The 25,903-nt window shown below is 39.4% G+C and overlaps 1 protein-coding gene across 5 annotated transcripts in view; it reads right to left on the minus strand.

The window, feature by feature from the left end:
* Window positions 1-25,903, minus strand: part of DIP2C (disco interacting protein 2 homolog C) — a 316,036-nt gene that overhangs the window by 106,313 nt on the left and 183,820 nt on the right. For all 5 annotated transcript variants that reach the window (XM_035564302.2, XM_035564300.2, XM_035564301.2 and 2 more), the window contains 5 exons: window positions 10,164-10,289; window positions 9,108-9,317; window positions 3,062-3,193; window positions 1,600-1,719; window positions 431-628 (listed from right to left, as the gene is read on the minus strand). In XM_035564302.2, coding sequence (XP_035420195.1) covers window positions 431-628; window positions 1,600-1,719; window positions 3,062-3,193; window positions 9,108-9,317; window positions 10,164-10,289 — 786 coding nt within the window. The remainder of the gene's footprint in view (window positions 1-430; window positions 629-1,599; window positions 1,720-3,061; window positions 3,194-9,107; window positions 9,318-10,163; window positions 10,290-25,903) is intronic.

Consider the following 25,903-nt stretch of genomic DNA (forward strand, 5'->3'; position numbering starts at 1 on the left):
CAATGCCAGTAAAGTGTAAAAAACATGGAAAAAAATCCTATTTTAACTTTTCAGGAAGCTGGTAAATTTTGTATACCAGGTTCTCTGTTTTCAGAACAAAGCCTGGGAAATATCCCAGGCTTAACAGACTTTAATCTTCAGAAAAGTCTGTCCTAGTATGTATTTCTATTTAAAAGGTGGTTTTAATTAATAATCTGTGATTCCATAGGTATATCAACTCAGCTCTTTTCCTCTTTGTGAAATAAGTCATGCTATAACACCTCAGAAATTCATATTTGGACACCAACAACTTCAGATTTTTTTTACCTTATTCAGAAATGGAAAAGATGCATTGTTTTGAGTGCTTTTTCACTATATACTTATGTATTTACTATACATACAGACGCTACGTACTATACATAAAATCACAAAGAGTTTGAAGAGTGCTCACCGTAAGTGAGAATATACAGTGGTTTTCCATTAGTATCCATAGTGGTTAGGCAAGGAGCTTTTGGTGAGATGGTCCCCCATCGCTGCAAAGCTGCTTCCAGAGAAGGCGGCCAGTTTGTAACCACACCTAATTGTTCCCCACGCATAGCCAACATCTGAGCTCCTTCTGGCTTTGGCTGGTTTGGATCTGGCTGTTGAACTTATGATTATGAAAAGATATACAGTTACCATGTAAATTCTATACCTTGTGTACACCTGTGTAACCAAGAGAATAAGTTACCTTTGCAAAATATCCTGAAAATAATGACATGTTAGAAGGTATTGAGAAGCAACGGAGACATAAAACAGAATAATTAAGTTTTAAGTTTAACAGAGATGAGGACACTGAAACATCTTAGGAATGCATGTGCTTATATTAACACTAGTTCTACAAGTAGGGGAAGAAACTGCTGAGGCAGCATGCATATATTTATCTTAGAAATAATCGATCTTCCTTCATTCCTAAAGAGAGATGGAGAATACTTTTTCTTGGCAAAAATGCAGTAATACGATGAACTGCAGAACTTCTGAAAAATTGTACTCCAGTAAGTCATTAGTAACTCATCAATTTAAGTCATGTTCTGTCGCAGTGCTTTCTTATAAACTGCTACGAGGACTAAACCACCATATCCTGACAAATCTTAATTCCCAAAGCAATGGCCTCCTTAAAAACTAATTTCCATTTATTGACTTTATCCATGTTTCTATCTTACAATTAGTGTGTTTTTTTGTTTGTTTTGTTTTTTGTTTGTTTGTTTTTATATGTTCCTTTGTTACACAAAGGATGTATAAAACATTTAACATGCTCCTTCACTGACGGTTTTTTTTCATATTGATGTTCAAAAGAAATGGTTGTAACGCACTGCTGAATGTTCTCAGAGCAAAGCTTTTTCCCCCTCTCTTCTGCAGTTTCATTGCAAGCAGAACCATGAGCAAACAACAGAGACTTTTGATTCTACTGCACTACATCCAAGCCCACTACAAGCAGATTCCACTGAATATCGACACTTTTTGGTACTTGCCAGTACAGGGAGGGCTTACTTAGCTTTCTACAAAGTCAATGTGCGAGACAAACATTTTACAGAGTTTTAATAAGAGATCCCCAAACCTTTTGAAAAACAGTCATTTTACCTTCTAACAATTCCTCAAAGTCATCTACAAAGAACTCTCGTAATGGTGGTCGTTTGGGCCGTTTTAGTGTATTGACCAGCTGTTGAATCTTTGCTGACACTCTGCTGCTCACTGGTACTCCTGCAGGACAGGGATCAATGGAGACATCAGTTGACCGCTACGCTGAACGCCACCAGATGTTAATTGGGGTAAGAAAAAGGCTAGGACTGCAAGGCCACCACAACTACAGTTTCATGCCATACCACGAGTGTGACTCGAGCATTCAACATTAAGACATTAAGATCATTTCAGCAAAAAGGAACAATGATGCCTAGTGTAAATAAAAACAATAAATACAATAACATCAGAGTGAGCTTGCAAAGTTAGAGGGGAAAAGCACATAGACTGGGGGAGAGATGCACAGTGAAAAAGCCCTCCCTATAGTGAGTGTTGGCAACCTTAGAGAACTCTTCTAGGTGGCATTGGTGATGGTCATTGAGAAGACGGGTATCAGCTCTTCCCATGATCACTGGTTGTAGTTCAGCAAGGAGCACGGGTCACAGGCTCTGCCCCATCGTTTATTCTGGGTTGCTCTTTACGCTGCAGTGGATGTCTGCCCAGTATCCATCTTAAACATGGCTGACATCTTTGTATTACTTCAGCATGTCCCTGTATTCCCCAAACATCCCTACAGCCAGTTCCATCAGCCAGCAGTCTCCAAAGGGAGCATGCTTGTCCACACAGCACTTTGAAAAAGACAATTATGAACAGCAGTGTGGGGCAAGCGGCACTTTTGTAATATAATCCCATCAAACACCTCCCCCCTCCCTTTCCCTGGCAGAGTGCAAAGCCTCTGCAACATTCATGTCATCTGATCCTGAACTAATAACTTTCTGTCACTGCATTGCAGAAATTTCAACTTCCTACCCTTCTATACGGTTGGCTCCAACACTTCTGCCAAGTGGTTTTTATAGCTGAAGCTGCTAAGTTTAGATGTGATACACTTGGTCAACAATTCCACACCCTGCTGAGGTATCGTTTAATATGTTTTAGAAAAGAGGAGCAGTAAATAAGAAAGGGTTTACAAATAACTGTTTTTCAAAAAAAATATACTCAGAAAATAAAACTTTAAACATGACACTATTCAAGATGTAACCATCCTATTATATGTCGCATTCCCTGCCATTTAAAAAACAGCCCAGCTGTAACCAGACATCATGATAAAAGCAGAAAAGCAGATCTAGAGAGACTTGCTGCTTCTATTTGCCAAACAATTTCTACAGGGAATCAGCTGGACTGATTAAGAAATATTTCTCTATGTCAGCTTCATGTATACCAGTGTATTTGAGGACTGCAAAGATGCTGTAACTACGTAGGTGTTTATAAATGACAAGTGCCCAGAAGAAACAAAGAACAGATGCATACGCTAACTACAAAAAGGTTACAATACTCAAAGTGAAAACGATTTTGCTTTTTGACATACCATCACCAGTTTCCATAAGTTCAGCGTTTCCATACTTTGGTGCCACCCGTGCTGTTGATCCTTGTGGTCTTTCTACTTGTATTGAGTGTTCTGAGGTGTAAGTGGTAACATCTGGAGGGGCAGAATGATTCTCTGTGAAAAATAAGTTTAAAGGTTTAACCATGTACCTCCAGTGTTGAAGGGCAGAAGAACAAAGGGGAGAGGAAAGAACACCATTTGACTTTTTTTCAACATCCAAACAGGCAATGGAATTCATGCACAAAATGAATGTATGCAACTATAAAGTACGTCGTAATTTTAACGTTTCCATCGATTACACCAAGTACCGTATATCTGCAAGAACATAAGCAATAGGCTAAAAAAAAAAAAAAAAGATATAATTAGATTGCTGGTTCTCCGCTGACATTTAATTTTATACCAAGTTAAAGTTTGTGGACAGCTTCAAATAGAAAAAGACCCAGACAAATATACTTCTCACAGATTACTGCTTTAGTTTCACGAAATAAAGAGAATATGGCATGTTGCCAATCACTTGCAAGTGCCAATGCATATCTCGTTTATATTTTGAATATGAGAATTTTACTTGAAAAAGGAAATCATTGTTCTATTAAGAAAAAAAATCAATCACAGCAGGGTTGGAATCTAGGGGAAAGAAATAAAATGTAAAGAAACATGAACTTTACATTCTGCATGGACACTTGCTTGTCTACTATTTTTAGACAGAGCTATTTCAATTCTTCTGCATAACAAAGATATGCCTTCCAGAAGGCAAACACAAATCCAACTGACTTATTCCAGCATTTCTAAACAATTCCGCAGAGCTAATCTTTCTCTTTCATAGCCTGATAACTCAGCATGCTCCAGTTTGTTTTCACATGTTTTCAAGTCTGAGTCTGTATTACCTACATATTGTATACTATTTTTACAGTTTGTCTCATAATTTTATTCCACATTTTCATTAGCATTAGGGTAGATGGAGATAAATACCATGAACAAATACCAACTTCTCTCTTTATTGACATAAAAGATCCCCAGGAGCCTCTGAGATAGAAAAGAAGACAAGTCTTCATACTGCTGCCACTGAAGTGACAAAGAATGCTCTCCATTTTACAAGAGGGAAAGAATCTTTAGCAGACAAAAGTTCTGGAAAAAATTTAATTTTGTTCCAATATTACTTTAGAGATGCACATTTTAGTAAATATATCCTACAAGTATTATAATGTTGTAAATCTACTATAATACCAACTCCTACAGTGGATTTCACCTGAAATGTAATTATCAAGCATTTCCATGAGTCTTGAACTTTGGACCAATGTAATTCTTGTGCATTCAGTCCCAAATTCATGTACTACCAACAGAGAAAACTAACTTTATGGCTATAAATACAGTATATGGATGCTATATTAGACGACTATTTTGCATACTTCTCATTTGAATGCAGCATTTGACAGATAATCATCATGAAAAATTAAGACATGATATTAATGTCTATAGTTGTTATATAATGTTTATATTCATGAACGTCATATAGACGCCACTGTAACTGGTTGAAGAAAACATAAGATGGCTTTTATTGTGCCACTCAAAAATATCTTGCAACCTGCACGTCCCGTTGAGCCTTTTGATTCTGATCACATCCACTCTTACCATTCTACTGAAATAAAGACCTTATATTGTGTTATAAGTGACCAGCTGAAGTATAATAGCTTGGACAATGAAGCTTTTACTGGTAATTATTTGAATAATGTCTTCGTTTGAGAAGTCTTGTCATTTATCAAGTATTCTAGAATCAGCACAATTTTTGCCCCTTCTTTCTAAGTGGCAGCTTTTTATAGATCATGATTGAATTACCCAATAACTAAGTCAATTAAAAAATGCTGATGTTTATCTTTTTATCTCTTACTTATAATGCAGTTTTGCTATGCAAATAGGAGAGGAGGTCATGACTAAGAAAATAATTGTACTTAGTCAGCTATTAGTAACATGAGAAAGTATTTTTTTTTAGCTATAATTGTTTACATCTATTCAGCGAAATATTTCCATCTTTCAGACTTTGTAAGACAAATTGAATTTGAGTTAAAGTATCTCCTTTCAGGTTTTTACATTGATATGATTTTTTTTTTAATGTGTGGGAGAGAAGATACGTGACTCAAAGCACCACAGAGCAGAGATGCTTTCCCTTCGTATCTATAGATTTGAAACCAAATACTTCTTTGTAACACATGGTGCAGAGCAGGGTGAAATAGAATGGGAAAGAAGTTTCCTGCTTTTTTGTAAAAGGGCTTTCTTTTGAACAAACAAGCAGCACTGGCACTTGAAATTACCCAGAATGAATTCTCTTCCCTATGTGGTCACCACTGGCTGGTCAAAGAGTACAGTTTTATCACACACTCTGCCCATCTGCTATTTACATTTCTATTAAGAAGAATCCTTATCCAGCAGAAGATGAACAATAAGGCTCGCCTTGCCCTATTTCTTTGTAGAATGTTCTTAACAGATGTCTTATCATGGCCATATTTACAGCTGTAGGTTTCATTCATTAGATTTACAAATCTTCAGTCAGTTCCCTTCTCAGGCTTGGAGAAATGAAAGTCACTCAGACAAAAATTCGGTCCAAAAGACTGCTAAAGAAAATGTTAATTCTTATGTTATGTGAAATTCTTATGTATGTTTTTTGTGTGTGTGTGTGTAGAAAAGTAATCCAGGCATAGACTATGAATACAATCTGTATAGAGCTTCTTGGTCTTATGTCTGGTAACTTGAAGTACTGTTTGAGGTTTAGTTAAGAATAATCATCTTGACACATCTGTTGATTAAAAAATAGAAACTGTGACAGCTGCATGACTTCAAAGAATTTCCTCCATCAAACACATATCTGCATCACCTCTTCTCCCCATCTCTTCCAATATTCTTGCATTAGAAGATCACAGACTGAACAGCTGTTTCCAGTTAAGACCCTTCATTTCTGCTACTGGAGTGATATAATCTACCCCATTTCATGAAAATGAAAAAGAACCAACAATTCAGAGCACATTCATTTACGGACAGAGGGTGTGTTTTGACAGAGCACCATGTTTAAGGAGAAGTAAAGAGGTAGAGGAATACTTTTCAGTGGAAGATAGGAAGCACAAATAAACACTATGCATTTGGAAAGTCTCCAGGAATTCAAATAACATCCTTACAATACTGCACTTGATGAGAATATAGCTTTTTCTCCCAAGCAAGCTGGCTCTTCTCGTCAGGGATGGGAAATCCAGAGTAAGAGCTGTAGCTTTTTATATCAGCCAGGTTTCGCCTGTATTAGTATCCAGGTGACAGAGGCTATTTTAAATTAGTCTCCTGTATCATAAGTTAATATGGGTCCTCAGATCACATAAGAATTTTAAGGTTGTCAGAGAACTATCCATCATGCCTTATGGCACATGTTTCTAAATTGATTTTATTAGAAACCTATGTAGCCTTTGATTCCAATAGAGGCCTTTGATTTCCAAACAGAAACATATTTGAAACATATAAAGGAAACATTAAAAGCAGCTACAGGACCAAAATTTTATACTGAGATATTTAACTCATTAATCTATCTAAATTTACAATTACAGGTAAGTGTTCTGTGATTATTATTACATGAATTTCTGAGCTCTGGGATGTTTTCTCACTTTGCTTTTTATATATGTATAGGTCCAAAAAATGTAACACAGACAAATGAAAGCTTGAAGACCTTAGAAATATATAGAGTACTGACTCAAAGATGTAATGAACATTAAATATTTATTAGAGATTTCACTGTTTTGATATCTAAGTTCAAGAATTACCCGACACAATTTTGAAACATATGCCAAACTAGAAATTCTCTCTGTAGTTTCATACAGACACCTGAGTGTCTTATAGCTGAGAATAAATACTTAAAGGAAATCTATCCTCTACTAGACCTTTGGCCATAATAAAGCAGCACCAGCCATGAAATTAAATAAACAGTGTAAGATAATAAACATATAATAGCTTATGCAAATAATCTAAATGATACAGAAAGCTGAACTTTGACTATATTATGGCCAAAATGTTTTATCAAATTCCTTCTCAGGACTGTATTACAGCACTTACACTGGAAAAATCTCGCTTTGATTCTGTGATGCACTCTGGAAGTCAAATCCTAGTGGATGTCAGAATGGAGGGCTTTTTTTGGTTATCATTACAGGTCTTCCCTGTTGCGCCTTAAATTTGTACTTATCAAAATTGCATCTCCAGACTATGGCAGTATATCCTTACATACTTACAGATGATTTGCTTCTTGTAAACTGATCTGGAGAACAACTCCCTGGACCAAATAAACATCAAGCCATGTGAATATATCTCAGAATTATCATCTGTGCAGCTTCTGTTACTTTTTCCAATGATCTTAGCAACACAGACAGTAACCTTAAGATCACAGTCTGAACCTGTTAGCAGATATCAGTCATATTTTGTATCCAAACAAATTTTACATCACAACTACTGTCCAACTAGAGTTGCTACTTAATGCATCTAATTGTCAGAATGAAAATATATTTACACTGAGGTAAGCTTATCTGCTTTCTTCAAAGGAGAGATCGTTCCAGTCAACAACAAAGGAGGAAAAAAAAAAAGTAGTATTTTTCTTCTTCCACACAATACTGTCATCTTAATTTAGCTCTAAAAATGCTGTATTATTTACCGCAAACTCAGTGATTATAAGAGAAGATTTACTGTGCCAGATTTAAAATTACTGAAATGTCACATTATAAAGAAGCTATATTTTAAGACAGATAAGATTTGGTGTGTGAGTAATGCAACCTTTTAAGAGTTTGGATAAATTTAATTCTCTATGCTATAATTTCCTCTAGCATTTCAAGATGAAGTCACAGAAAATAACCAAATGCAATGATTAATGTGTTCAGAAGTGTATGTGTTTCTAAAACAAGGTTCTAAGCTACTCATTTGGCATGAATTTAGGAATACAATACAAATTCTTCCCCTGCCTGCAATTCAGCAATTCCATAGTGTGGTAAGAGGATTAGTCATCTGAAAATACAGGTGTTATATCAAGCTATACCAACAGCAAAAGAAAAAGGGACATGGACTACTGTTCCAGCATATAAAATCAGGAACATTTAAAATGTTTTCATGTGTCTCATTACATATACTTGAAAAGGAATGATTAGCTGAGGAACAGTAAAATAAACGTGTGTGCAACAGAACTGTAGCAAGGTTGCTTGATCTGTTCCAATATAGGCTCCAACGTATTTTAGTGAGACTACCCAATAAACAGCCACTGCAAGAATGTACCCAAAGCAGACACTTCACATGATTAACAGCAGTTACTGGAGAATGAAGGGAGCACAAGCTTTGCTTTCTACGTGACTAATCATTCTAATAGCCATCGCATTTAAATGAAGACTAATGTCAATAACACTACATCCAGAAACAGTTAATGTTTGTGAAGTTTAGGTCTGTAATGGAAAGAAAGCCTTGACTTCCCGTGATCTATCCAAGGAATATAAAAAAGCTATTAATAATAATACCAGCTTCCTTTTATAAAGGTATATAGTAGTCTTTCTCAAGGTTGATCCTTGTTAGATATTCCATCCAATTCTAGATTCAAGTAAGAGGACCTACTCTTAGCAGAGAATTACCTAAAATCACTCAAACCATGTAATTAAACTATTGCAGAAGTAGAAACTTGTGTGCAAACAATCCCTAATGGTGCATGCACTAATTTTCTTTACTGATGGATCCTAAAGATATCTTTTTTAGTGTTAAGTAATGGAATTCATGCAAATAAACATTTCGGATATTTGGGTGCTAACAGCTAGACTGTTAGCCATAACAGAAGTCTACCCCCAAATTTTAATTGTATTTTTTAATAAGTCTATTATTGTAAGAGTAGCTTTTAATATAAAATATGTAAAATGAGAAAAAGAAGAAAAAGCACAAGAAAACCTTTTGTAAGGCTTCAAATAGCAGCATCAGCTGAATGTGAGAAACAAAATTCACATTAAACTGAAGACACTGAAAACGGTGGTATACTAACCTATATGTGTTTGAGCCATAACATCAGCTAGCCTGTGTGCAGCACCACTGCCTCCACTTTGTGTTGAGGAGGAGGAAGTGGTTGACGTGGTAGAGCCATGGATCGCTTGACTGATCCAATGTTCCATGTTTATACTCCCCTGACTTGAGGTGGGAGTTCCCTGGGAGTCACCCTGCACAGAGCCTTCATCTTCTGAACCAGAAGAAGTATCTAATAATTAAAAACAGCCTGTTAGTTGCAGTGCTTTTGCTTGTTTAAGTAGAAATAAGGCATGTTCATGTTATAAATCTAAAGAAAACTGTCATTAAGAAAAACTCACAAAGGCAGGCAAACAATAAGAAAAGTCTGTAATACCAAGAGCCCTGAAACTAAAGACAATTGCTAACTACATTGAGAGAGCTTTCACACGCTAGTTCAATGGCTTGTATATTATTCTACAAGAAAACAGGTAAGGATAATAGAAGTTGCTTCCTTTCTAATGTGGCTTGAGATCATCTGAAGATCTCCAACCACATATTAACAGTACAAAATACCCCAAATACTTTCCCAAACACACTCCACAAAGTCTGAGAAAAACTCTTCCAGCTGTAAAAAGCCTACCCCTCAGTGAGAAATTGAGTCCCGGCTGAATACGGTGAGTATCAGAACGCATAAGATGTGGAGTATTTTCAGTGTAGTAAGTAGGTAAAAGACCATAAAAATTCATAAAGAGCTGGCTGGTATGACAAATTTTAAAGACAAGATTCCATTGCAGAATTAAGGAATAAACCAGAAACTTGAACAATACCTTGAGTCACATATTATATGACAACTTCACCATAGTTAGAGCCTCATAAGATCAACGCGATTAACACTAGGTCAGGTACCACCACGGGCAAAGCAGTCATGGAAACTGCCCCAGTTGACTTTCCACCTTCTTCTCTTCCAAGATACCTCAATGTTATGTTCAGTGTGTTTCAAATATCATTTCTGTTACTGTCCATTAGACCATTAGTTCATAGCAGCACAAAGAACCATTTAAAATTTTCCATAAAATGCACAAACACAAATGCTCACCTGGAGGTGTGTAGGCATCCATTGATGTTTGCACCACCAACGAACGTCGTTTTGAGGGCATGGGGACTGCCATTTTCCTTTCTTTATGTTTAGCAAGGGCTGCCTGAACTGCTTCTGTGTGGACATCTGGAAGAAAAGAGAGATTTCAAGCTAGTGTTCAAACAGAAAAGAACTGTTTGTGTATTCAGTGCATCTGCGTGCAGGTTAGCTTGTGCTCCAGTGAGGCTGACAGTGCATATGAAATGATGGAATGCACGGGATCTCAGAGGGACTGCACCAGTTCTCCTCATGCTAGAAAAAGAGGCAATAGTGAAGAGTGCTGTACCAACAAACAAATCCTTTGAGCTGTACAATTTTCCCAGGACACTGTAGCAGTATTTGAAGAGTAGGAACCCTGCTTCCTTAGAGTAAACCTCCATTTAACAATGTTTTGAAATGAGCTGTTGCTTCAGCAACAATTACTGTTTTCAGTGAAAGTGTGGTTTATTAACAGCACCTGGTTTTGAAATGAACGAGGTTTCTAATTTATAGAAAAGTCACACAAACCAAGTGAACAGGAATGTTTGCTCAAAAGGTAAGAGTTATGAAGTGTCACAACAAAATTGCAGTGGGTCCCCCCATTCCCAGATCCTTCTCCCGCCACCGTTGCTTGGCTTTATTCATGAAAAAAATATTATGAAAGTTGGCCCGAGGTGGAATGGGAACAACAAACACTTTAGACATGAGCCTTCTGCTTTGCGGGTGAGTGTTACACCCAGCTTAGACCTGTTGGCTCCAACACAGGCAGGTCCACTTCTCAGTGGGGACATCCCCAGAGCACAGCTTCTCTACTTTTCATGTGTATATGCAGCTGCCTGCTTCCCCAAGTTCAAAAAAGTCCATTTATCATGTGTAAAATATACCAGCAACATATTTTGATAATTGCTTTGTTTTGTGCAAATCCTTTAATGACTACCACAACTATACACTGAAATAAGCCTGCCTTTAATTTAATACCTTGCCCTATTTGCCTGTGTATTCCTATGGTGTGGGGAAGGATATGCATGAGAAGACAGCACGCACAACACATGGTACCCAATAAAAGTCACTTGTGGTTAAAGAAGATGCCACACACTGACCATCTGGAACACAACTGGAAGCACACTAGGTGTTGCCTTTCAACCAGTTGATGCTAGCGGTAAAAAATACAGCAACAAATTGTGTGCAAAACTCAGCTATGCCCATTTGTGAAGTAAGAGCATAGTGAAGCGGGTCTAATCCAGGGTGATCTTGCTTCTCCTGCATCTGTTTGAAGACTGCGGTTGCAGGCTGGGTGGGCAGCATACAGCCTATTTCCTGCTCCTGGCGGTGGCAGCTCTGAAGAGGCAATATTTCCTGAGAAAAGCAACAGAAAAGAGGAGGGTATAATCTGTACCACCTTTATTTAATGAGCTTTTGGTTGGACCACATCAGTGTAAGTGCCCTGTTGTACCTCACAACTGGGAAGGATGACTGGAAGAATTAGATGACACCTGCTGCTGCTAAGCCACAATGCCTCGTTTTTAAGAATAGTGTTCCCTACCTTCTGCCAGGGCTTAAGGACCTCTCAGTGAAAGACTGCAGGGAAGTGTAAGTCTAAGAAAAAGAACATCATCGGCTGCTTCTGTGAGTTGTTTTTCACTTCTATTTTAAATTGGGAAGAGAATGAGCACATGAGCAAGAAAAATCGACAAGAAATGCAGAAAAAGCATATGATATAAAAGAGCCATGAAGCTGAAGGACCAAAACAGAGGAATATTACAACGCTAACATCAAACCAGAAAACAGTTTCTCTTCTGTGAAGTCATTATTTTAAAGTAGAAGGTTTAAATTCTTTCTTATAATTAATACCTGATGAAAAGTTTTATGCAAAAAATATCAGACTAAGAAAAAAAAAAAAAGCAATGTAAGTCTTTACCTAACAGCATGTCCTCAAGATAAATTCCTACCTGATCACTCCACACCAGTCCTGTTCATGTACACAGGACTGAACATGTTCACTGACAGTTTGCTTTTCTTATCGAACAAACAGGGAAAATTCTTGGTTTTCACTCAAAAGATAGAAATTAGGTATCAAGCAGTAAAAAAAATGACCTTTCCTATCTTTTTTTTTGAAAAGCTCTACAGTAATTTTCTGAAGAGAATAAATTTTGCTTATCAAGACAGGAGGAATTACTCGTGTTTTACTGGATTTAGGATTGTGTGGGGTTTTTTTTGCTACAAGCACTAGGAGGGAGATGAGGTGTAACTACCAAGTTCTTCAAAAGTTTTTTTTAAGGAGGATTACCAAAAAAGTCATTATTAAAATGCTTAGTGACAGCTGGACACTGAATCCTAACTTGCCAACTCTTGGATTTCTTTTTCGACGCTTTTTTGATGGAGAGGCAAATCCCTCAGCATAATTAAAACACACTTTGCAGTGTTTTCATTTTCAAATGAGTCCATGGGAGTCCAGGAATTGAATTGTTTTCTTAATAAAACACATGCCTGATATGTTTATTTGTAATGGCTTACTGTGGAATAAATCAAACAGGACTCTTAACAAAAAAAGCAGGAAAGATAAAACAATGGAAAAGATAAGAAACTCTGATTCAACAATAGGGAAGCTGGGCAGAAGGAATATGCACACCTGCTTCCAGGCAGTCTGCTAGGTTGGCTCTTCTGAAAACATTGCTCAGTCAGTGGGCTACCAAACCAAGACAGGAGACACATCTAGAAAAGGCTGAAGACACCATGCAGGGATGGTCCAGGAACTACCACCAAGAGCTTTCAGGCTTTTGGGGAGAGAGGAATAAAAGGCAGCAGGAACAGTCCAGCTTGGGTGAAAAATCTTTTGAAAATGTTCACTCCCAGGAATGAAAACTGCTGGTGAAATGAAGTGTACCTAAGTACATAAAAGAAGATTAAGGATTAGGTAGAGGGAAGAAGACAATAGATTGCATGGTCTTCTTTTTGAATAAAGACCTATTGACGGGTTCTGAAGATACTCTTCAACCCATCTTAACATTCTTGTATACAGCTGGACTTGTTAACAAACACTGAAGCCATTCATACCCAGAGGCTTAGTCTCTTAGCTTAAACCTAAACTGAAACGTACATATCTGACCAAAAGGAGACTCTGGTGATTCATTTCTCATCAATTTGAGCAAGAGTGTGGTAGTTTGTTGCCTTTAGCTTGGTGAAAGATTGGCTATAGTGCCCGACATGTTGTATGTGACCTTTCCCACTGCTTGCCTACAATCTGTCCCTTGCAGCTACTGAAAAAAACAAACAAACAAAAAAAAAACACAAAGAGACTTGTAAAGGGAATGCATAGAATAGCAGTTAGAAGCTCCTTGTTCATTAAAGAGAGGAAACCATAGCTGTGATACACTCTGGGGAAAAGTATAATGAGGGTAAGAAGCCATACCTGAGTTCCGTTGGGACAGGAAACTGTTTACCCTCCCAAATCCCATCAGCAGAGAGCAGTTTGTATTCTCCACATATCACACACAGTATCAGCAGTGAACATCATCCTAGCATTTGGAACTGTCTCTGGCAGGGTGATGCCCCTTGTCTTGCAGGTCTGACAAGTGTCTGGACTGTCTTCTCAATCTGCCCTGGTACAGTCAGCTTAACTGAACTCATCAAATCAGGATTGAATGCTGCTTTAAAATACAAATTTCTTGTTAATTTTTCCTGAAAAAAAAAAAATCCTTCAGGTATGAAGATTTTGAAAGCCACACAGCTGTAAGCTTTAATTAAAAATAAAAAATAAATCAACTAATAAAGGACCTCTCCTCTCTTTCCTCATGGTGTGGCATGCTGCAATTTCTCACCCTTTATAAACTTCTGACAGAGGTTCAAACACAGATATACCTTGATGCAGTTGCACTCAAGCCCTCTAAAAAGCTCCAGGTCTGTATGGAAAGAAAATGCTTTTAGGTGAAATGTTCTTTTATGCAGAAGTCTGTGACATTCTAACTGCACTGTTCCAGCTGATAAAACGACTGCGGGTCCTGACCCTTTACAGTGCTCCTATAGGTAGCAAAATTCTCACTGTTCCCACCTGGCTTTTCCACAGGAAGGACTCAACAGAAAATCTAAAGCAGTCTTGGCTCTTGCTTTCAGTCATTTGTTTGTATCTGTTTATTCTCTCCCTTTGCTTTCTACGACAGGACAGAGAGGACAAACATACTTCTGTGAGCAAAGTCTGTAAGTGAAATACAGAGGAAGTGCCACTGTAAGAAGAAGCACGTGGTAGAGAAAAAGTTTCTCTTTAGATAGCTGACAATCTATTGAATAAGAGACGAGGCCTCAGACCAAAGACAGAGAAATTAAAAACTGTGTAGAGGAGGGTCCATGAGCTCAGATTCCCACAGGGATGACCCATGGCTTTGGCCACAGGGCTCTGTAATCAGAAACTCGAATCTACTGTAACCAGCAGTAAACTCTTTATTTTACCAGCAGGACGAATTGTCCAGGTTTCCCAGGAGGTGCTCGGCTCAGCACAGTCATTGTTCTCATCTGGTTTATCTTGTAACCTGGCACAATATTCTGGTCCCTGTTTAAATGAAAAGGCTTAGAAAAAAAACCAAAACAGCACTAAAATACATCAATGCCCAGCACCAGCTCATTACGAACAGCGTGTTCTTCATGGTCTTTCCCAGCTTTATCCCTCAGTGGGACCTAACGGCTGGGTGTTCGACACACCAATGCATTCAATTGTCGGTGGAAAAGGAAACAAGCCCACCTCCCAGGATCTGTGGCTCCAGGTGATACCCTGCCTGAGCTAGGACACCACTCCAATGTTGCACCACCAGCAGAACAAACCAGCAGGAGACTGGACTCAGTGGTCAGCATGCAACCCACAGAGCTGAGCCGAGACCACTCATGTTAAATGCACAGCGATGGGGGAGGGAGCAGCCTGCTCTGACCAGGAGGAATTGGGTGACAGAAGATGCCAGGGACACACCTGTGGTAACGGCTGGTAGGTGGGTAGCGTGAACAGGTACAGGTGTTCAAAGTTAAAGAATAACGCCCAGAAAACTAGAAGCAAATGCTGTGTCCCTTAGCCATTTATCCCCTAAATTTTTGATGATCTGACATGTCATTTCTTGGGATTTGGTGGGACAATATTTTATGTAGTCAGATGTTGGGTTGGCATACAGAAAGAGGGGCTGGCCAGGAGTTTTAGTCCGCTTTATATTGGCTCTGTGTAAGTCTCTTTTGAACTTTTACTCAAGTCTTTCTCCCATTCTTGCACAGACGTATGTGTACCTACAAGTGGTGTGATTCCTCTATGACAAGCTGCCCTCTCCAAGCTGTTTGCTCTGGGGAGGACACTACGTATGGTCCTTCCAGGCTCAGATGAGGTCTACAAGCAAATCAGCCTTCCCTTCCCGAGGCAAGAAGGGAATTGTTGTGTGATGAACAAGTTCACCCACATCCTGGTCCACACATGGGGCAATACCACAGCTCGTTTCTCTTCTGAAGTGTGCATCTTCATCTGGCACGGAGCATCATCCTGACTCGCCCTTCCCCTTACACTTCATTAACAGGGACACCTCATTCTTTACTTGGGCCAGACACAGTGTTCCTGAAAGCTCAGAGCTGCAGCTGAAACATGTAAAACACACTGTAAATTCCTAGTCCCAGACTCATGCAGCTTCCAGCAGGAGAATTTGTTCCTTTTTGTTCTTCTCTTTTAAAAAGCAAATTCTATTCAATAAGTTTCAGTTGCATTCTTCCTTCATGTGGAGGGTTTTTTTTTCCTATGCGTGTTTCACATGCCTCAGTGGCTTCCTCTGTTCAGTATTAGCTGCATTTGCTCCACTGGCATGTCAAACATTTGACGTACTGTAAGCAAAGTGATACCTCCTCACGGGTCACAGATCTGGGTGTTAGTTCGGCGTGGATCATGAAACAGGGCACTCCTCCCATTGCAAGCGTCAGCTAAATTAAAAATTTTTACTTTATAAAACTGTTCCTCACACCCATTGCATAACTGCCTCAGGAGACAAAAGAAAAATGGTGTCTTCTTTTGTACTTAAATCAGATCTTGCAACTGTGTGTCAGGTGGTTCTCTTGCATCTAATTCACCACTCAGCCCTATTCTTTCTAAGACAAGAAATTAGACCGGTAGATAGGTGTGCGTTGCTAGAATCAAGATGGCAGAAGTCTGTTTCCATCTACATTTCAGATTACATATATTACTTCAATTGTCTTTGCTCAAGTCTTTCATTTCCCAGTAATAATAGAGCCTTGATGTTTCTATGTTTCTCTGCTTGCTTTCCTGCTATGAGAAAAAAACGATATTTTTGATACCCAATCACCAGATGTTTAAGAAACACAAACAGGGGAGAACAAGCTGTTGCCTATTTTTTGCTGTACAGATGTAGGATTCTGATCAGAACAGGATTCTGATCATCTCCTACAGCCTGGTTTTCCAGTTCTGAAGTAATGACACTTTCATCCCTCCCTTCAGGGAACTTACCCCTGAGAGAATAAAACTGCTGGGAGACATACCTTACCTAGGTGTGATCTGAATTCATGCCTTTCATCTGTTTGTCCCCTTTTTTTTTTTTTTTTTTCCTTTGGAAACTCTTTCTTCCTTTACTTTAGTAGCCAATTCTTGCTAAGGTGTTGATACGAGTGGGAGCAGGACAGGCCCAAGGACTTCGAGAAGGTCTAACATCTTTGCTTCTATGGGCTCGGCCACAAATGTAACCGACTGGCTCACAGGATGGCAGATTATTAAGATCAAGAAGGTTGATGCTCTGCGCTAATGAGTTTAGAATGCCAACCGATTTTTAATAAGAGGTTATTTATGTACACATAATACATATTTATGTATTATTTATACCGCGGTAGAGGATCAGCCCTGAAGTCAGACATTTAACAAACGAGTGAAAACACAAATACGTCTCTGTTTCGGAGAGGCCAGCACCTGGGGCTGCATCAAGGGACACAGCTGTAGGAACAGGCAGAAAGAGGCAGCTTGCAGGGGGCAAGAAGAGCAAGGGCAGTGACTGCTGCGCCACCACACAGTGCAGCAGACTTGTAAGAGCTGAGTTACTACAGGGAGGCAACCAATCCTATGGGAAACCGGCCTCCCAAAGGCCACCAACACTCATGACCAAAGGTGAATTTTGGCTGAAAATTCTAGATAAGGCAATGCTAAGTATAGCAACAGCATGCTGGTAATTATACAGGGGAAAGGTTGGCAATCGCTGCCTTACAGGAAACTAGTATTTGAAAGCATGAAAGTCTCTTATGAGTTTAATCAGACCTTTGTTGTAGCTACCATGGAAACGAAGGATATACTGAGAATTCATTTCCTAATACGTGGCCTGTAAATACTTTGAGTAGAGATAATTTGGTAGCTACATCTCCTGGAAATGCAATCAGGACACACTAAATAGGGTAAGACACGGTAAATGTGGTATCATCAGAACAGATTACAGTTAGGCTGTGTCTTTTGATTGTCCTGGGCTGACAGCACTGACTCTATTTTCAGGGCAAGCGATTTCATAAAAATTGCTGTGTTCATCCAACACAGATCAGCCCTTGGAAAATCATCTCACCCTAGGAATGTGAAAGCGAGTGAGTCCATATAACAATGGATCTTTGCTGTGGGTGATGCTATAATGAAGCAGTGTCAGAATACTTTCACAATATCTCCGGGCATTAAGATAGAAAAGCACACAGCCCAAACAGTGACACCTAATTTCTCTCCAGCTGCAAGCAGGTGTGCCATTAATTCTGAAATATGGTATTCACAACACGGTGAATACCCAACTGAATGCAGGAACATCTGCTCTAGTAAGACATTTATATGAGGGCTGTGGAGGTTACGAACAGAAATAAACTGTTGCTTACATGTCAGGAAACAGTTTCAGTGTGTAAGTTTCAGTCTTTGGGATGTTGTAAACCCATTATTAACCCAGTTAATAGTGGGTCTCTCGTTTTACTAGGAACAGGAGATACATGGATATGCAAGGAAACGTTCTGATGACTTGCCATGAATTTGGGTCATGTTTTGTTGACCTGCACAGTTTTTTACGATGAAATGTCAGCTTTTTAGAAAACATCTGCACTCCCACGAATATGCCACGAAAAAGACCTCGCTCTTCTAGGATGCTGCAGCAAAGAAACTTCACTGGTGTTGGAAACTTCACTCTGGGCACTCTGCAGAGGGCTGCACCATGCTCCTGCATCCTTCAGCTGCTGCTGAATAACTACAGGCACATACGAAGCAACTGGAAATGTATGTTCCCATGCGCTCAGAAACTTAATTCTGAAGACAAAAATCATGGCTATCATTTTGCAGTTCAGATGGCAGTAGTGGCAATCCACAGTTCTGGGTGAAAGGAAGGTAAAAGCTGAACACACGGTTGGGAAAGATTTATGGACAGACAGTGAAATAAACAAGTTATACAATTGAAGCAGAGGATACAAAAACTGAACTAAAAGGCTGAACTCTTTATGACTCCACTGCTAGTTTTGCTGAAAGGCACAGTTTTTGCTTTGGAGTCTTCAGGTATTATAATAAAGTTGATTTTAAAATGTTTTTCTCTAAACTCTGAGATTTAAAATTATATTAACTCTAATCATAAGTGAAATAAAAAACATGCAAGACTCCCACTAATAATTTCCATCCCTCCATTTATTTATTATCTCATTTGTAATGCAATCTGGAAGTCAGCTTCACATAGTGACTTCATCTCAGGCCCCCTTATTATGCGATCTGAAGTAAATCAACTTTCTATTTGTTTCTCTCTGGAGATCCTTGAGTAATTTTCCTCAAGAGTTCTGCAATTATCCTTACAAATTTTTCTGCTGGGTCAAAAGCAAGGACATGGTCATATAAATTACATCTTTGCAAAAATTTGCTTTCAACCTGTTTTTTTTTTTGTTTTTTTTTTTTCCCTGATTGAATTATAGGTTGAAATTAAGTTCATAAGCAAGCTAAATCAAATAGGAGATGAATTAATTCCTGAGTAAGTGTTCCTACAGACAGGTTCATTAATTAACTTTTCCAAGTATCCCTCACTCATCTGAAGGGTTAATAAATTTTTGGTTTTATGATAAACGACCTTAATATACATATGTGGTCCTGCCTTGAAACATAGTACATTCATCAGATTTCTGTCCCTCCTTATTCTCTGGAGTGATGTTAAATGATAATGGTTCAATAAAAATAATTCCTTGTATCTTCTCATTCCATCCCTCTACCATACACTGCAACTTTTACATTCTCTTAAAATAATTGAGTTTTGCTTGCTATTTTCACTTTTTCCTTTTCAGTTCTAGAAAGACTACAAAATGAGATCTTGAATACCCTCTCAAAAATGCAAATATAAGCTATCCATATATTTCAGAATCACTGTGAGGTAAGCTGTAAACATGCAAAATGTCAGCAACCTTTGCTGTAGGTCATACACACACTTACCTCATGGTCAGTGAGGACAAACACGTGGTAAGGCATGTATCGAAGCTGACAGAGCAGAGCAGCTCAGCTACCCAGCGTCTGCTGCCAACTCCTCTTCTAGGACCAGGGTCTACAGGGAACGTTGTTTCATTGCTAGCTCCCTTATTTCAAATGCCCCTCGAACTGATCTTGGGATGATTTGTTTTGAAGTTTAATGATCTCATGCTCAGTATAAGCTGTTCAGTCTTTTCCCTGTTGAAGCACAGTGTGGGAAAGGTGGCTCAGGAATGTGAGCTGGGACAGAGCTGTAGTTGGGATGCATTTGTTTTGGCAATATCTCCCCAAATCTCCCATATTAAGATGTCTTTTAAAAGAAGTGCTGAGTGAGCTTGGAAAATGAACTGTTCTCTGCAGTGGTGGAATCTCTGGGGCAGGGGTTGGCAGCCCTCCAAGAACGGTGCACTTTTTCTTTCTCATCTTCAGAGGTTAAACGTATGGGGAAAAATTCACCACAAGTGGGTGGAAGAAGGGAGATCCTCGCTCCCAAGAGTCAGGGTACCACAACCACCTCCCCAGCAGTACCTTTCCTCTATGATACCAGCTGAGAGGTGCTATTTCATGTATGGTCTTTCTCAAAACACTCTGTTTCTCAGCTCCCAGCCCTGTGCTCATCCACTGTGTGCCTTTTAAGCTCTGTCCATGTGGTGCATGTAGCACACGTGCTCTCGTTTGCTGGTCTTTGCTCCAGGATAACGTGCACCCTGAGACACAGGAGCGGTGCAATTTCACCTACACTCCTACTTCCCACATCATTTCTGACATCTGCAAAAATCAGGTCTCACTGGTCTCATTTTCCTTAAGCGCTAAAGTTGCTCCAGGTGATGCAAAACATTGGCCATCTTCAAGGCCTCTTGGAGACCTCACGAGAAACGAGGGACTTCATAAACTTGGCCCAACCCATCTGTCATATTCCCATCTCAACAGAGGAGAATTCTACAGCAGAAATCAAAGAGCCAAGAGAGGCTATCTCATTCCTAACACATACATGTGCATTTGAACATACTACATAACTTTCCCTATCATTTAATGATGGAATTTTTAAATTTCTAATTTTTATTGGTGCATACCTTTGTGTGCTTATGCAATATTTTTTCTGTTTTTTCCTTGACAAACAACAGCTGTGGACACTGTGAAAGACAGGTTCTGGCACACAGGGAGGTGCCTGGTTTTCAGCATTGGGATGGAGAACTGAGGATTTTTGCTCTGGCGTAATCCAAAGGCCACAGGGGAGTCCTTTGTAAAAATGAAGTTGTTAAGGACCTGACCGTTTATTTCTCCATGTACTCAACACCTGGCTGAGGGAAGATAACACACTTGTTCTCTGGAGAGGATTTAAAATAGGTGCTGAAGGTCTCTGCAAGAGAGTTGTTCTCTGAACCATGTCAGCCATGACTGGCTGGAAAACGCAGAACTGATGGAGATTCTCGCGATCAAGAAAAGCTTTTCTGGTTGAGAGGATCTGCCCAGTTTAATTATGGGGTATTTCATTACGAACTGCCACAGCAGCAGATGCTGCTGTACTGAGCTGCAGCCTTTATGTGGCAGTAGAGCCAAGCTCTGCTTCAATCAGCACAGAAAGCCACTGACACTGGGTCAAACTCAAGTAGCAGTACTAATTCAGGGTTACGCTGTGGATAGCTTACAGACCACCACTTTAAGCAGTACGTCAGCAAGACCATTCCTCTAAGAGCAGGATGGCCTGGATGATGGCTTTTAAACAATGGAGGCAGAAGCTCCAGTTCCTCCTGTGAGAGACTGCAGTGTTAGAAGGAGCAGGTTAGCGGATGTTAACCAGGGAACAAACAGATCTCTAGTGACATGTAGAGCCAACATCCTCTATAAATCTCAGTACACTACTGAGTTAGCAGAGTTCATTTAGACAACACAGTAAGACCATGAAAGTTAAGCCATTGAGGTTTCTCACTTGTTTACTCCCTGTCATAACTCCTCCTTCCTTATCTCAACATACCATACCAAACCCATGGATATGCAGCTTCCAAAAGAAGCTGAGAAACCCTGTTTCTAAACTGCTTTAAGGAAATAAAGCTGTATGTCCAACTGTGGCTACATCTACACGGCCATTACTAACTTAGTACTCTTCATACACTGGGGAGGTGCTGGCCTCTTCTCCTTGATAACCAGAGACGGGATGTGCAGGAACAACACAATGCTGCACCAGGGGAGGTTCACACTGGACATTTGGAAAAATTTATTCACCAAGAGGGTGGTCCAACGCTGGCACAGGCTTTCTGGAGAGGTGCTTGATGCTCCAAGCCTGTCAGTGTTCAAGAGGTGTTTGGATAATGCTCTCATTAATACGCTTTAACTTTGATTATCCCTGAAGTAGTCAGGCAGTTGGACTTGAAGATCTTTGAAGGTCCCTTCCAGCTGAACTATTCTATTTCTATTCTGTTTCTAAATCTGTGTCTGATTTTGCAGAGTCACGTAACTTGAGCCAGATCAAACCAGATGCCTACATCTATTCTGCAGATAGAGGCACAAGTCAAGAACGAGTCAATTTTCCCTTGACTGTTTTTTCTTGCCTGAAAAGCCACTGGCCAGAAAAGCCTTTTGGCAAAAATTAGTGATCCAACCTACATGAACGTTTGGCTTCAGTGCCAGCTTGAGCCCCCAGATAGTGTTATAGTACAGGCATGGGCTAAGGAACAGCAGCTGCTAAGAGGAAAACATTGCCATGTTCTACATTTGGCAAACCTTTTCAGATACTGAGTGAGTAAATAGTGAATTTTTGTATTTAGTAGTAAACAAACCAAAAATCTTTTTGAAATAACATCAGCTAAACTAGTTGCTGTATTCGTATAAAGTAAATAATATAGCTGAACCCTGCACTGATTCAATTACTGAACTTATGGCATTATCTATTTCTTTAGGCATCTGGAAAATGATCAAAGAAGATGACATCCTGGAACATAATGATTTCAGTATCACTTCCCATATATGAAGAAGGAGCAAGGAATTTTTAAAACTGTCTGGTTTTAAGAAATTAGACTACATTCCCAATGTAGGTTGAATTCTAAAATCAAATCATCTTAAAACACAGAATGTGCTATGAACATTTACCAACAACATAGCTTCCATAAAGTCAGAGTCAATTTTATTTAGAATAGAAAAATCATAGAAACCAGGTTTTCAAAATTATAGTGCTAAAAATTCTGTTACAACATTAATGAAATAATAATAATAAAAAAGACTGAAATGGGAAAATAGGTAGGGATTTAAAATGTCACAGTCTGACATTTTCCATAATAAGAGAGCATAAGTTGAAGGTGATATTAGTGGCAGCAATGATTTTGAGTCTCCAAAGAGAGTTCATTAAACAATCTTTGCTGACATCTAAATTTATGTGAAAAGCAAAGACATGGAAGGAGAGTTGGATGATTTTCAGGGATGTCAGACTTCCAATTAGGAAAACTTTAAAAAGAAGAGACAGAAAAGGACTTTGATCAGAGTTTGAGTAGAGGATTAGTTTTCAGATGTTAATTGAAATAAATTGTGCAAAAAAAAATAAAGAAGGGAAATGTTTTCCTAGAAGTGAATTACTTATTTGTTAAAGACTGCACATTCATTTTGTTTTGGGGCCTTTCCAAGAAGATGTGCCAAATATGATAACAAGCACTGGAACTGGGTAACAGCTAGGATTTAATAATCACAGTATGATCAGAGCAGAGATGCTGAAGTATTAAGCACAGCAAAACAACAGGCTAAACAAAGGCTTCAAACTGAAGCAAATCTGAGTCTGAAGACAAGACAACCAGAAGGAAATTGACTTACAATTTTCTAACTGGCAGTAATAGAGTCATGAAACTAAGAAAGAAATGAACTTCTGATCTCAGAGGGGCAATACATAGAAGGGGATAGTATAATTCAAAATAGGAGCATTGAATTCCATCTTAGCAAGGCTCTTCAAAAACTAAATGTAAAGATGACAATTTGATAACTTCTCACAATTGAAATGGAAGTTTACATTTACTTGTGCTGACATTTGCTATGTACAGTTTTCTTTTGAGCGAATCAATTCTTGGTAGCTGTTCAAACCAATTTGTTGGAGAGCTTGGTGGTTTGCTGAGGGGTCATGTTATACAGCAGTCAACGCAGGAATTCAAAGCCCTGACATAAGCCCCCAAAATACCATCAAACTTTCCAGTTTTAACACCAAGGACATTTTCAGAGCTACAAAGGAGATCTGAATTTACAGCATAATCCTCATTCTCCTCAGATTAGACTCCTCCAGTAACAACAAGCAAGCCTTCATGCTGAATTCCATACTCTTCCTTTCAGCAACAAAACTAATATATTTATTATTTACCTATATTATTACAACACTTAGTCCTAAATCTTATGTGCTATTCAGTGAGCAAACCCAGAATAAGATTTTAAATTCCCTAAAGCTGGGATTGCTTGAATAAAGACAATAGCTGGATAGACAGGTAGCAGAGAAGGAAGGCTTTCCACACCCTCACAAGCACATCCAAAACAGTGAGACAGAACTGATCAGCACGGCAAGCTGATCAGCATGACGATCAGCACATCAGCCATGGCTGAGCTCTTCTGAGGGAGAAGGGTTGGGAGTCCCCACAGCAAAGGAGAGTTTGGAAGTAGCATGTGAAAGGGGTAATGTGCTAGCTTGAAGAGCAGTTCCCAAGTCTGTGTTTCTGAACACATGTAGAAACTGAGGGGTTTGCTCAAAAACATGAGGAGTAGCAGGAGCAGGGTAACAAGAACGGGTCAGAAGGAGGCAGAATCCAACACTGACGGGGACTGACAGGTCATATGTAAGATTGGCAGATGATCTTTTGGCCCTTCCTCTCTACGCTACTTCCCTAAGCACAGATAATTAAATTATTCTCTCATGCCTTCCCTTTAGGACAGCAGGCAGCGACTGGAAGCAAGAAGAAGCAACAGCAACTCAGAGCACTCCTTGGGTATCAGAAGAAGCACACAGAGAAGATGTGCGTGATGTCTCCTTGCCCATCCCCAAACCGACTCATCTCTTAGTTTACAAATTGCAAGCACAGCTCAAGCAGACTATTTCCAACACACAGTCAAATACAAATGTTTTTAACAGAACTCCTCTGAAGAGTCACGTCGTGGAGGTTTGAGGACCATGGGTTGCACACCCATGAATTAGACAGTTCCAAGAACAGAATTTCTACCTGCTTAAAAGCACTGTGTAGACAATTTTCAGTATGATGTGGGAGAAGCTTCTAGAAGTTTATATGCCAAGGAGTTATTATGCAGATCACACAACCATTATTCAAATAAAAAAAAAAGTGTTGGCATCTACAGTGTGAACCCCAGCTTTCAATGAGAAGGAAGTTTTCAGATTTATCAGGATGGTCTGGATATACACGAAGTTCTTTGCTAACATTTATCATTAATTTTCCTTTATATCAGACTGGTAAGCTTTTCGACTAATGGAATGAACTAGTGATATGTTGAAAAAGGGTTAATAAGGAGTTCTCTATAACTTTCCAGTTTTGTCAGTACAACAAGTCTGACCATGTCCGTATTGCACTGGTACTGGGGAACCCAGCACCTCACATGTGCCTCACCATTGCTGAGCAGAGAGGAAGGATCACCTCCCTCAGTCTGCTGCCAGCAGTCCTCCTACTGAAGCCTTGGAGACCATTGGCCTTCTTTGTCATGACAGTGCACGGCCACCAGGACTTCTCTGCCAAACTGCTTTCCGGCTGGTCAGCTCCCAGCCTGTCTGGGTACATGGGATTATTTCTTCCCAGGTGCAGGACTTTGCATTTCCCTTTCTCAAACTTCAGAAAATTCCTGTTTGCCCATTCCTCAAGCCTACTGAGGTCCCTCTGAATGGCAGTACCCCCATCTGGTGTGTCAATCACTCCTCCCAGATTGGTATCATCTGCAAATGTGGGAAGAGTGCACTCTTATCTCACCTTCAAGGTCATTAATTAAGCTATTAAGCAGTAGTGGAGCCAGTATTTATCCAGAGAACACCACTAGTGACTGGCGTCCAGCTAGACTCTGTGCTGCTGATCACAACCCTTTGAGCTCAGCAGTTTAGGTAGTTTTAGGTCCACCTCACTGTCTTCTTATCTAGTCTATACTTATCTAGTCTATACTTCACCAGTTTGGCAGTGAGGATGCTACAGGGGACACTGTCAGAAGCCATACTAAAATGAAGGCACAGAACATCCACTGCTCTTCCCTCAACCTCCAAGGTAGTCATCTTGTTGTAGCTATTAGGATAGTCATCATG

The sequence above is a fragment of the Cygnus atratus genome, chromosome 2 (genome assembly GCF_013377495.2).
Source record: "Cygnus atratus isolate AKBS03 ecotype Queensland, Australia chromosome 2, CAtr_DNAZoo_HiC_assembly, whole genome shotgun sequence".
In the NCBI taxonomy this organism is placed as follows: domain Eukaryota; kingdom Metazoa; phylum Chordata; class Aves; order Anseriformes; family Anatidae; genus Cygnus; species Cygnus atratus.